This window comes from Lipotes vexillifer, unplaced genomic scaffold (assembly GCF_000442215.2).
Source record: "Lipotes vexillifer unplaced genomic scaffold, Lipotes_vexillifer_v1.1 scaffold543, whole genome shotgun sequence".
NCBI classification, from domain to species: Eukaryota; Metazoa; Chordata; class Mammalia; order Artiodactyla; family Lipotidae; genus Lipotes; species Lipotes vexillifer.
Genome location: NW_006799055.1, coordinates 1,892,635 through 1,905,722, shown reverse-complemented (window position 1 = coordinate 1,905,722; position 13,088 = coordinate 1,892,635). Strand labels below are relative to the sequence as shown.

The window sequence follows — 13,088 nt, the reverse complement described above, 5'->3', positions numbered from 1 at the left end:
ATTACTTTAATAATTCTTAAAAATGGACAGCTGTAGGGGGCAAGGAATAAATCACAAGCTTGTGATTACCATACACACACTACTATATATATATAAGGTAGATAACCAACAGGGACCTACTGTATAGCACAGGGAACCCTGCTCCATATTCTGTGATAACCTGTATGAGAAAATAATCTGAAAAAGAGTGAATATATGTGTATGTATAACTGAATCACTTTGCTGTGCACCTGAAACTATCACAACATTGTAAATCAATTATCCAATAAAATTTTTAAAGAAGAAAGAAAAACATGGACAGCTGCATAATCTTCTTGAGTATTACTATTGAATGAAATGGACATGTTGTATTCAAAAGTATAACCAGAAGGTGGGGATATTAAGATTTATTGTTTAAAGGTAATATTGGTACAGGATACCAGTTTTGTAAACTTTTGCTTTTATGTTCAGTTAGCTGGAACATTAATATTCTCTCTCTTTTTAAAATGTTTTATAGGAGGTTCAAAATGGAAGACTGTTTAGGCTTCTAGCAAAATTGGGAACAATCAATGAGAGGCCGGAGTAAGGATTTACAGTATTTTACAATGTGTTTTCAATCAAGGGCACTATTTTGCGTAACAAGAATGAGTATACCTTATTCTTACTGGTTTTATTTGGAAAAAGAAAAATTCTCATGTAAAGTGACCTTAAGCCTATTGTTAGCCATTAGGGTGTGGTTTTTTTAACCAAAGCATACGTTGTGGTTGTCCTTAGGGATTTCACACACACACGCGCGAACAGAAAATACACTGTGTTAGAAATCTCTGTTGTGGTTTGCGTACGAGGGTGCATTTTCTGCCTGTCAGTACTGCCTCTTCCCTGTCTCCTTTCTGAAGCCTGTTCAGTTCAGGTTACCTTGGCCAGATTAGATACTTCAGATGTTTCTAGCCGTTCTTCTGCTAAAGTGCATTATTTATAGCTGTCGTATCAGTGACATTGGAATGGCATCACCATCTTACATTATTTGTTGTTTAGTTCTGCCTTGTTTGTAAGTTAACCATATGTTCAAGAAAGAAGCAAGTTTGGTGTTTGTGCGTTATGCCTGTCCAAGACAGGTAGAACAGTAGTGCAGCTGTTGTGACTGTAGTATAAGTTACATTTCAGGATTGTTACCTCTTAATAGAGATAGGTGACAGATAAAGATCATCGCTCGGGAGAATGTCTTGACCGCAAAGTCTAAGTCCCCTTAGCTTTCTTCAAAGTTGAAAGACTCAGCGCTTTCCCTGATGACTTTTCTGAATGAAGAGAACATGACTATATGTTGAACCATTTAGAAAAGACTTTTAGCCGCTTCTTTCTGGCATTTATCTCTTTTATTTTAAAAAATATAATGCTCTTCGAGTGCTGTTCCTTGATTTTTCCTTCAGTGTTTAAATTTTTCTTCAATTTGTAGCTCAGCTAATGACTCTGTCCTGTGGAAGATGAGGCTTTCTCTCTCACACCCCCTTCCCTTAACTAAGTACACACATACTGTACCGCTTAACCCATGAATTTTGAGATAAATCTTTATTCGGTGTTGGCATTGTTAGAACAAGGTAAAATATTGTTCGTAGCTGCCTTGCATAGTAAATCATGACTGTATTTCCTTTCTTTTGTATTTTGTTTTTAGATTTTTGTTTTCCTGATGTTAATTATTGTCTTATATAGAAAATTAAACTAGTGAAAAAATATTTACCACCAGTTCATTCCAGACTCTCTGCCAGAGTTCTAAAATACCTTTCCATATGGTCAAAAGTAGGTAACCTGTCAGTTCCCTTTTTTCCCTCCCCTTAGAGAAATTGCACCTGGAGCCTCCGCCCTTTGTTTCTCTCTGGGCTCCTTGGCTTCAGGCCTGCTCACACTCTCACTTTAGAACCTGAGCTTCCCTGTGCTGTTCTCGTCTCTCCCTTTGTGTTGCTTGCCCTGTTTCTTGCTTTTTTCCTTGGTTTATTCTTTTGATTTAATGAAGCACAGCCTTCAGTAGCTTCCTGAGAAAGGTGAGTTTTTTGAGTCTTTGAAAGTCTGAAAATATCTTTATTCTACTTTCATACTTTATTGATAGTATGATTGGGCATATAATTCCAGATTGTCCTCAGAAAATTCTTTTTATTAATTAAATCTTTTGAATAGATTTTATATGAACCAATTTCTTAAAAAGTAGAAAAGGGTTTGCAGTGAAAAATAACAAATCTCTCTTTCATACCTGACACCCCCAGTCTCCCCAGTTCCTCCCACCAGTCTTTTATTAGTCTCTTGTGCATATTTCCCGAGTTACAACTGTATATTCTTATCACTCCTCTCCCCCCACTTCTAAATATCTACAAATTGTAAACCATGTTCAGTGTTCTGTTTGTTGCTCTTTCCTCATAACAATATATTTTGGAAATCTTCCTCTTCAGATGTGTTTAGTGTATGCTCAACACTGTTCTCAATAGTTAACAAATATGACCTAACTTAATCCTCCTAACAGCCCTGTGGTGCTGGGTCCTGTTAGTATTCCCTTTTAACAGAGAAGTTGAGGCATAGAGAGGTTAAAAACCTTGTCCAAGGTCACATATGAGTCAGGATTCGAATCCAGACAGAATGGTGGTCCCAGCGTCCATGCTGTTAACCACTGTGCTGTGCTTCCTCATAATTTATGGCCATGTAATAGTCTGTCCTGTAGATACACTGTAATTTATTTCTCCAGTTCCTTATTGATGGGCATTTGAGTTGTTTTCAGCCTTTTGCTAGTATAAGCAATTCTGCAGGGACTGACTTACACATACTTAATTTAGTGTGTGCACAAATACGAGTTCGACTGTGATCGTTAGGTCAGCACCCGTTGTAATTTGTGACTGTAATGATGGCCCTTAGATGGGTTTACCAGGCACAGTGCATGAGAGTCTTTCACCAACAACACTTCTTTCAAAATTTCAATTTTTGGGGCTTCCCTGGTGGCGCAGTGGTGGAGAGTCCGCCTGCCGATGCAGGGGACGCGGGTTCGTGCCCCGGTCCGGGAAGATCCCACATGCCGCGGAGCGGCTGGGCCCGTGAGCCATGGCCGCTGAGCCTGCACGTCCGGAGCCTGTGCTCCGCAACTGGAGAGGCCACAACAGTGAGAGGCCCGCGTACCGCAAAAAAAAAAAAAAAAAAAAAAAAAAAAATTCGATTTTTGACAACCTGATAGATGAGAAATTAAATCTCAGTGCAGGTGTTTTTGGTATTTACTCATAATGAGCATGTTGCCTCTCTTTTTGATTCATTTATATTTCCTTTTCTGTCTCTCCAGATCCTTTGCCCATTTTTATTTTCAGTTGGATTGTCTGTCATCTTGATGTACAGGAGCCAGAGAGATTTACCCTTTGTGATCATTTTCTTTGAAATTTGTCATTTTTCTTTTGATTCTGCTTAATTTTTTCACATGTAGAGATTTTTATGGTAGTCTAATGGATCAAACTTCTTTTGTACTTTTGGATTTTGAGTCATAGTAAGAAAGTTAGAAGGCATTTCTACTCTAAGATTGTGAAGGGATAATCTTGTAGTTCCTTCTAGAATACTTAAGGTTTCAATTTTTTCCTGTTAAAGTTTTTTATATATTCAGAATTTATATAGGATGTAAGGTACGAATCCAACTCTCCCCACCCCACCCCCCACCCCCAGACAACTACCCAGTGGTCCAGAAGCTGTTTATGGACTAGTCTAGCTTTTTCCACTGGTTTATTAAGGCAGCACCTCTTTCACACTATCATGATGATTGACATTTTAAAATCTAGTAGTGTTAGCTCTTTCTTATCTCCATTTTATTGTTTTCTGTTGTTTTCCTAAAACTTAAATTATCTGTATAAATTCTAGAATCAGCTTGTTTAGTTAAAATTTTTTTAAACCTGATGGTATATTTATTAAGTTTATTAGTAAACTTAAGGAGCATTTGTGTTTTTAGATGTGGAGTTATCTTAACCAAGATAATGACATGTCGTCGTATTGCTGATGTCTGCTTTAGTTCTTCAGTGTTACGTTTTCTTCATGTAGTTATAGCACACTAAGTTTGTTCTTAGGTATTTTTTCTTGTTGCTGTTGTAAATGGGAATTTTCCTCCATTCTGTCTTCTTAGACTCCTTGTTATCATTGTATGTGAAAATGATTGATCTCTATAAATTTTGGACCTTGGTACCTTAGTAAGTTTGGATAGTTTTTCAGTAAATTCTTTTGGGTTTCCCAGGCATATAATTGTGCCTTCACGTAATGACAGTATATTTCCTCCCTTCTAATTTCTATACTTTCGATTTCTCTTGAGTGATTGTGTTAGCTAGTACCTCTAGTACATAGTTAAGTAATAGTAATGATAGTTTTCTTTCAGAATTTGAAGCGTCGCTCCATTGTCTTTTAACTTCCAGACAGACTCAAAGCCATTTTCTTTCCAAATCCTTCCCCACTCCCCATGCTTTTAGGATTTTTTTTTTCTTTTTTAAATCACTGATGTGCAGAAATTCACAACGATGTGCTGTGGTGTGTGAGGGTTTTTGATTCATTCTGGTGAATCAACAGGTGGGCATTTTAATCTTGGGAATTTATGTCTTTTAGTTCTCAGAAGTTGTCTTATTGTTTCTTTGAAAACTTTTCTTCTCTCTTTCTGGAACTCCCATTGCTTAGCTGTTAGGCCTTTGCAATTGATTTTCTAATATTCTCTTCTATTTTCTATATTGTATCTTTTTGTTTTACCTTCTAGGCAATAATCTCAATTTTGTCTAAAATTAAAGAGTTTTGTCCTAATCCTTTGAATTTTTGAATTTCTGCTATCATATTTTAAATTTTCAATAACTTTCTGCTTTCTAAATGTTTCTGTCTTATAGCATTTAATTCCTTTTCTCTGAAACTGTCAATTATAGATTTTTAGTGAGTGGGTTTTTTTTTTTTTTTATTTAACTTTTATTCTGTTCCCTGCAATATCTCATAGGAAATAACAGTTTGCTTTGTTTTGTTTTATTCTGCAAAGGATTTCTGATCCTTGGCTGTTCATTCATATTAAAAATGACATCCTTAAAAGCTAGTGGGAAGTTCCTTGTGGAGGCAGGGATTATATAATAGAATGTGTGATAAAGCAGCGTGATGTTGTTACGTATGGTTTTTGTTTGTTGTTGGCAGACTTCCAAATGTCCGTATTTCCCGTGAGTAGGTCAGCTTCTCCAGAAAAGAATCTTCCACCTTCCGTTTGTTGTACGAACCCAGATGCATGACTGTGGTGGGCTTACCCCTCCTTGTTCTCAGAATGCAGATCTAATTTTTCAATGTGATCTAAGCCTGCATGGTCTGACCTCTCCCTTTTTATCCTTGCTTCAGATGTGTTTCTTTCCTTTTAATGTCCTCCTCGCCTCTAGTGCTGTCTTTGCCTGGCTTTCCACCCCTCCTTGTCCTTACTCTGTACCCCTCCAGTTCTGCTCCCTCTCTTCTCTTCTCTTTTCTCCCCCAACCCCATCCAGCTACACTGACCTTTCCGAAGTTTCTTAAGTGCTCCTTGCTCTGTCCTTTGCAAATCCTGATACCTCTGACTAAGGGGCACTCTTCCTTTGGGAAGAGCATCCACTCCTTCCCTAGAAAGCCTTCCTTGCTTTCCCAGGTGAATTCACGTTTCTGTTCTATACCATATCCCTTCTTTTTAATAGCATTCTCTAAATGAGCAATTACTATTTGAATGTCTGTTTTCCCCACTAGCCTGTAAGTTCCATGGGTCACTGAAAACTTAACAGTGATCATCTGGTCAGTTTTCCAGTTCTTAGCAGCTCACTTTCACATCATCACTTGATGGTAGGAAACCAGAATCTACTCCCTCTTTGCTTCATAAACACTTCCCTGTTTTATGCTCCCAGTAAAGCAGAACACCTGTCTGACCATCTCTCTCTCTACCGTATGACCTAAGGGTGGAGGAGGAAAAGGATAATCTTTCAACCTATTTCTAAAGATATCTGAAGACATTTGCTTTCTTCCCCATTTTATCTAATGGTAGGGCCCTAAATAAGGAAGTGATTATAAAATAGGAGTGTGTAAGGGGGGTGATTGCCTTGAGAAGTGGCAAGTGGTATTCATATACTTTCATGTTCAGTGAGATTAGTTTTAAAAAATCTATGGGCAATCTGGACATAAAATTTGATTTTAAAAAAACTACACACAAACCCTACTTTCTGATTTATTGTAGAAAACAATAAAATTAAACTAGTTTTGAGTCTGAAGTATAAACATATAGCCCTGTGGTATACAGCATGAGTTATTGAGGTAAAATATTACCTTCCCCCAGGTTTCAGAAGGATCCTACCTGGTCGGAGACTGGAGACCGTTATCTGTTGAAACTCTTTAGGGATCATCTTTTTCATCAGGTGACAGAAGCGGGCGCTCCTTGGATTGACCTCAGTCATATCATTTCTTGTCTTAACAAGGTAATTTGTATCTGGACTTTTAAGATCACAGTGCTGGTATCTACAATTTATAGAGCTGCATCTCCTACAAATACTCAGAGACTTAAGAAATTAAGATGTAGTCTGCTATAGTATACAAGACATTTTATTAATAATTATTAGGTGTATCTACTTAATAACAATTTGTAGAATGGGAGGGTTTTTTTTTTTAGATGTTAGGGGTAGGAGTTTATTATTTTATTTATTTATTTTGGCTGTGTTGGGTCTTCGTTTCTGTGTGAGGGCTTTCTCCAGTTGCGGCGAGCGGGGGCCACTCTTCATCGCGGTGCGCGGGCCTCTCACTATCGCGGCCTCTTGTTGCGGAGCACGGGCTCCAGATGCGCAGGCTCAGTAGTTGTGGCTCACGGGCCTAGTTGCTCCGTGGCATGTGGGATCCTCCCAGACCAGGGCTCGAACCCGTGTCCCCTGCATTAGCAGGCAGATCCTCAACCACTGCGCCACCAGGGAAGCCCCAGGGAGGATTTTTTTTAACGCCTACATGAATAATTTCAGAATTCTTCGTTGTGGATCTTTATGCTGTGATAAAATGTCACAAAAGGACTGCCTCCCACACCCCCGCCCCACTCTCTTTTATTTACCAAGTGTAGTTTGTTACAACAAAACAAAGCCGTATTTTGTGTTTGAATATTTTTTAAAAGTTGAATTCCTTTCTTCTCAGTCATTGTGAGTCCTGCATGTCCTTAGTTCATGTGCTCTCAGCTGTGGGTGTTAATCAAGTGTTAATACTAGTGAAAACGCAGTACTGGGCATATCACTAGACCCAGCTGTGATAAATGGGGAATTAGAAGTAATTAGATGAAGTAAGCACGTAGAGATGTATCATAATTTTGAGAGGTGAGCTTTGTGTTTTTGAAAGGGCCAGGAGAGGTGCGATTTATGGAGGGAGGGAGGAGTGCCTTTTCCTCATGAATTACTTGGAATTACAGAGAGAATGGGTCTCCAGAAGTATATCCTAGCCTTTGTGTATAGGTTTATATCTAAATCAGGGGTTGGCAAACTGGCCTGCGAGCCAAATCCTTTTGCCTGTTTTTGTACAGCCTACAAGCTAAGAATAGTTTTTACATTTTTAAAGGATTGTAAAAACAAAAACAACTAAGAAGAATATGAGACAGAGGCTTGTGTTGATATATGGCCCTGAAATTTAGAACACTTACTCTCTGGCCCTTTATAGAAAACATTTGCTGACCCCTGGTCTAAACTGTCCCTAAATTACAAGGACTAGAGGAGAAAATACCTACGATGGCACATGATTTAGAGCTGTTGGTGTACAGTGTGCTTAACCCTTCAGGTAAAACACGGTGGTGTTTTATTTTTAAGCACTACTTTGCCGTGTTTGAATCTCCTTAAAACTCTTTAGAGAGTATTGTCAATAACCTACATTAAGACAGAACAAGACTGTATGTTATCATTGAGCTAACCTGGTACAATTTGTATATTCATTTGCCCTTTTCCCTTAAGGGGAAAACATTTTTCATAAGAGCAACGAGTGGAGAATAATTCTACCAGATTTTAGAAAACAGTATCCATAGTATCAAAGCACCCGTAATTAAAAATATGCAGAACTAGAATAATCACTGACAGGTGGATCCTGTGGAAATAAGCCATGGACAGACATCTTAAATGAAGATTATTTAATGAATATTAGGATAACTGACAATTTTAAGACAGTTCTGTTTCATTTCATAAAATAGGAGTAAATAAAATTTATCCCAAATCTGAATATGTGACAATTTTTTAAGTTTGGAAAGCATGTAATAAATTAAAAGGGACGGATGGCCATGTTTATGATATAAAAATTAAATTTTGGGGCTTCCCTGGTGGCGTGCAATGGTTTGGAGTCCGCCTGCCGATGCAGGGGACGCGGCTTCGTGCCCCGGTCCGGGAAGATCCCACGTGCCGCGGAGCGGCTGGGCCCGTGAGCCATGGCCGCTGGGCCTGCACGTCCGGAGCCTGTGCTCTGCAACGGGAGAGGCCGCAGCGGTGAGAGGCCCGCATACCGCAAAAAGAAAAAGAAATTAAATTTTTACATAAGATTATTTTGGTGGAAATGATGACAGAAATTAGATGGTAAAATGGTTTGAAAGGTTGTGCCTTCAGAATTAGTTTTAAACGTATTTTAGTGAATTATTGAAAAAAGAAGGAAATATGTACATTGAAAACTAACAAAAGTAAAGTGAAAATCCTAACGAAAAGTTATTAGATGGACTCAGGATTCATACTTACGTTTTATAAAGACCTCATTAAAATATTATTGCCAAATCCTGATAGATAAGGATTTGATAAAGATTATATACCGGCATTCACACAGGTGGAAATAACAAAAGTAAATGTATGAAAACATTGAGTAACATTAATAAAAAATGTAAATTAAAATAGCAAGGCACTCACTTGATATGGAGTTACTGGTAAACTGGTACAACTCATAAATCCGTGGTGTTCTGTGTCCTTTGGGAAGCAATTTGGCTGTATGTATTAAGCTCTAAAATTACCCGTACTTGTTGATTCAGTATTTATACTTTTAAGTGTTTCTCCTAGAGAAGTAATTCTAGAGAAGAAAAAAATTAGCCAGATATGTTCATTGCACTGCAGTTCACGATACCAAGGAATTGGAAGATATTGGGGGAATAATTGAATTATGGAGTATCAACTGGATGGAATATAATATACACAAATGTTAAACGTGACAGATAGATGAATTGGGAGATGAGGATTGACATATTCACACTACCATGCGTAAAATAGATAGCTAGTGAGAGCCTGCTGTATAGCACAGGGAGCTCAGCTCGGCGCTCTGAGACGACCTAGAGGGGTGGGATTGGGGGTGGGAGGGTGGGAGGGAGGGGATATGGGGATATATGTATACATAAAGCTGATTTACTTTGTTGTACAGCAGAAACTAACACAACATTGTAAAGCAACTATACTCCAATAAAAATAATAATAAAGTTTTAAAATAAGATAGGCAGCAACATAGGGCATTGTTTCTTTAATTTTTTAAAAAATGACTTTCGCATGTGTTTTATTTATTTTTTGGCCACGCTGCGCTGCCTGTGGGATCTTAATACCCCACCCAGCGTGGGGTCGAACCCACGCCCCCTGCAGTGGGAGTGCAGAGTCTTAACCACTGGACCACCAGGGAAGTCCCTAGGGCAATGTTCTGTGTCGAGCGGGGGCTTCTCTTGTTGCGGAGCACGGGCTCCAGGCGCACGGGCTTTGGTAGTTGTGGCTCGCGGGCTCTAGGCGTGCAGGCTCAGTAGTTGTGGTGCACAGACTTAGTTGCTCCGTGGCACGTGGGATCTTCCCGGACCAGGGCTCGAACCCGTGTCCCCTGCACTGGCAGGCGGATTCTCATCCACTGTGCCACCAGGGAAGCCCCTAGGACCATGTTTTTTAAAAACGCATCTGAGTTGAAAAGTGTGTGCATAGTGATTAGTGATGTAAAATATTTATGAATATCTAGAGGGGAATGTGACAACATTTAAAAAAATATTTCGTATATCACTGTTGCAAATGTTGTCCTTAAATAGGCTTGAACTTCATATGTTGTGTTTCTGTCTGTTTCAGTTAGATGCTGGTGTGCCAGAAAAAATAAGCCTCATTTCCAGAGATGAGAAGAGTGTACTTGTGGTGACTTACAGTGACTTAAAGCGATGCTTTGAAAATACTTTTCAAGAACTGATTGCAGCTGCAAATGGTCAGTTGTAGTATTTGCTTAAAAAAAAAAAACAGGCGGGATATGGCCGAGGAGCTTATTAACCAATAGCAAATTGCACTACAGCTGAACTGTTCTCATCATCTCATTTCACGTTTGGGAAACAAGCAGAAGATGAGCAGAGCTGCTTGCACTTGGGTCAGGTGCGCTGTTACTTGAAAGGAAGAATGTTTCACTTATCCTTGAGCTGTGGCTGCCGGTGGGCCACACCTGTGAAGAGTTTATTTTAGATTAAGGAGCACCGTTAGGGGAATGATGTTCCAGCTTTTGTTTTTTCCACTTGTATATGCACTAATTTTAATTTTTTAAAGACTTTTTTCTGATCTTTGAACTTTTGCCACATTGTATACTTATTAAGGGAAACGATTTGCAAGGAGGTTTTTGGGAAACAATGCTGGGCAGCATTTTTGTCACTGAGGGGTGCAGAATTTGCTCTTTTGGGGATGGGTTGCCCTGAATAACATAAGGGACCAGGTAAATGATTTCATGGAAGTACCGTATAGTGCATAATTCTTGTAAGAGTATTGTATGCAAGCTCTGTATGCCACCCACTGTTAGTTCAGCTTGAGATTTTTTTTGTGTGTTTTTTTGTTTTGTTTTTAAGAACACACAAAAATTTCAGTGACTTGTTGGGTGTGAATTCCCCTATTAGTTGATTTAAATCCTTTCTGAATGAGGGTTAGATAAACAGGAACTGAAGGAGCACACAGAGCTCTTTGCTCCAAATTCAACCAGAGCCTTTTTTTTAAAAAGGCATTTCTCTGCTAATCAGATACATTTACATTTATGCCATTTTTTAACAGAAAAAAATTAAGAAATTGTGTTAAAGGCCTGAAGTTCAGGAGTATATTGCTTTAGGTTTTTTCCAGTTTGCTTTTTTGTATAAAGTTCTGTTCTTTGAACCACAGCTTTATTATGGTACTTTACACTGGATACAGATACAGAGACACTGTTCAGAAGATGAACTAAACACAGCGGTGGTCTGGCATCAGGAGCTTTCTGAAGTTTTACAGCCTGAATCTGGAGGGAAAACAATCTGCTGTGCCTTTGCAGTCACTGCTTAGCCCAAAGTAATAGTGCTTTTGATAATAACTATGTGGGATATTCCTGAATAAGTCAGTCTCAAAAGTCTGGAATTTTCCTCCTCTTAACTTTCTTAACATTTGGACGTGCAGTTGTCGCCAAACTTGGGTATTCATGGAATTTCTAGTTAATGAAATACCTATACTTTGATACTGAAGACTGCCAAATACATAGGAATTTTCTTTCATAAAAAACAGTAATGAAGGCTCTATCTCCTTTCCCAGCACTGAATGTTTTGCTAGCACTGGGTGCTCATCATGCAACTATGAAGAAAATGTGGAAACTCAAAAGGTCAGGAAAGACTTCCAAGCACTTGCAACTGATGTTACAGTCTTCAATTTTAATAACTATACATATTTGTAGTTTTCAGAGAAGTTTTTAATATTTCTCTGTCCACTTTTTATAAGCTTTAAAATGATTTTCTCTGCCTTGAGATTTGCATCAAGAAAAAGCACCTCTTCACCCAAAATCTCTGAAGACTAGAGACACGCTTTACATGTTTTAACAAGTGTGTTTGAGTCCACGTTTGGTAGCATCAGTTGTTGAGTTAAAAAGAAAATCAGTTACTGCATTTGATCAGGATGGATTTTAAAAGAACATAATGCTCAATATTCAAAGGATAATTAACATTTGCCACCATAATGTTCTTTTTTTATGTAAAAGGAACAGGAACTTGGAGACATTAACATGCAAAAGTCTTTTATCATTATTAGCTCATGTATTTGACAAAGAGCAGCTGTCTTTTTATATGTTTTTTGACAAATCATATTGTAATTCTTTTGTACAAAAAAGAACTACTTGTATTCTAGAAGAAATATGAAATGCTTAATTTATAAGCGGGCTGGAGATTTTTTCCAATATTGTTTTCTTTGAAAATGAAAGGGGATCATCTATTTTAGTTTCGGGGTCTGGGAACTTTTTGAAAATTTAATTTGTGGACCAATGTTTTGCAAAAGCTAAGGAAGGGCAGGGGTAAAATAGGGCTTGATTTTCTCATTCTTTGTAGACCAGCAAACTTCCCTCTGCGAGGCCCGTTCAAATCACAAACCCAAGAGTGTTTGCATCATAAATGCTAGCTTGCTTCAGCCCCTAGTAACCTCAGGACTTGGTTTGAATAAAAAGGTAGACAGCTGATATGTTTTCATGAGTAAATATTGTCAGCCAGAAAACAGTTGGTGTCAGGTAATACGTTATTTTTTTTAAGCTTTGTTTTATATTTATTTTTCATTTAGTTTTTATTGGGAATGGTTTTCAATAGAACTCTTAGTTCTGCTTAGGTGTTTTTTGGGGGAGCCCTCTTTTCCATAGGGTAATTCCATTTAACAGGTTGTCTAAAAGTTAGTCTTTTTAATTCATAGGAAGATTTTAATATCTGAAAGTACTCAAATTAAGGATATAAACTTCCACACCTTCCTGTTATGACAGATACAAGCACAGAAAGGACAACCCTTGAAATCATGTAACATTGGTCATTTCAATTTTTTGTTACCTATTTTAAAATCTGTTAATGTATTTACTTCATTGTAAATATTTTTGAGGGTACCTTTGTATTTTGCTTTTGACCTTGGTTCTGTAATTTGGATGTCAACAACTTCCCTGAAAAGCACCAGTATGTTAAGTTCTAATGTCATGATCCCAATATGGGTTATTCATCTTTAATCCTGTTTTCAGTCTCTATGTGTACAGCAGTATTTTTAATAAAGAATTACAGAGAGAAGATGGTCCTTTTTTTTTTTTTTTTTGCTACCAGTTCATTTAACAAGATGATGTTTGTTTTATGATTGGGACTTAAAAGGCCAAACGTTTCATATGTGTTTTGGAGGAAT

At 38.0% G+C, this 13,088-nt stretch overlaps 1 protein-coding gene across 1 annotated transcript in view; it reads left to right on the top strand.

Annotated features, from left to right (window-relative positions):
* PAN3 (poly(A) specific ribonuclease subunit PAN3) overlaps positions 1–10,172 on the top strand; it is a gene marked incomplete at its 5' end in the record, with an annotated part of 117,980 nt that extends 107,808 nt beyond the window's left edge. Inside the window, 3 exons of the mRNA XM_007471440.1 lie at positions 497–561; positions 6,290–6,428; positions 10,032–10,172. Coding sequence (XP_007471502.1) covers positions 497–561; positions 6,290–6,428; positions 10,032–10,172 — 345 coding nt within the window. The remainder of the gene's footprint in view (positions 1–496; positions 562–6,289; positions 6,429–10,031) is intronic.
* Between the last annotated feature and the right edge of the window lie 2,916 nt (positions 10,173–13,088).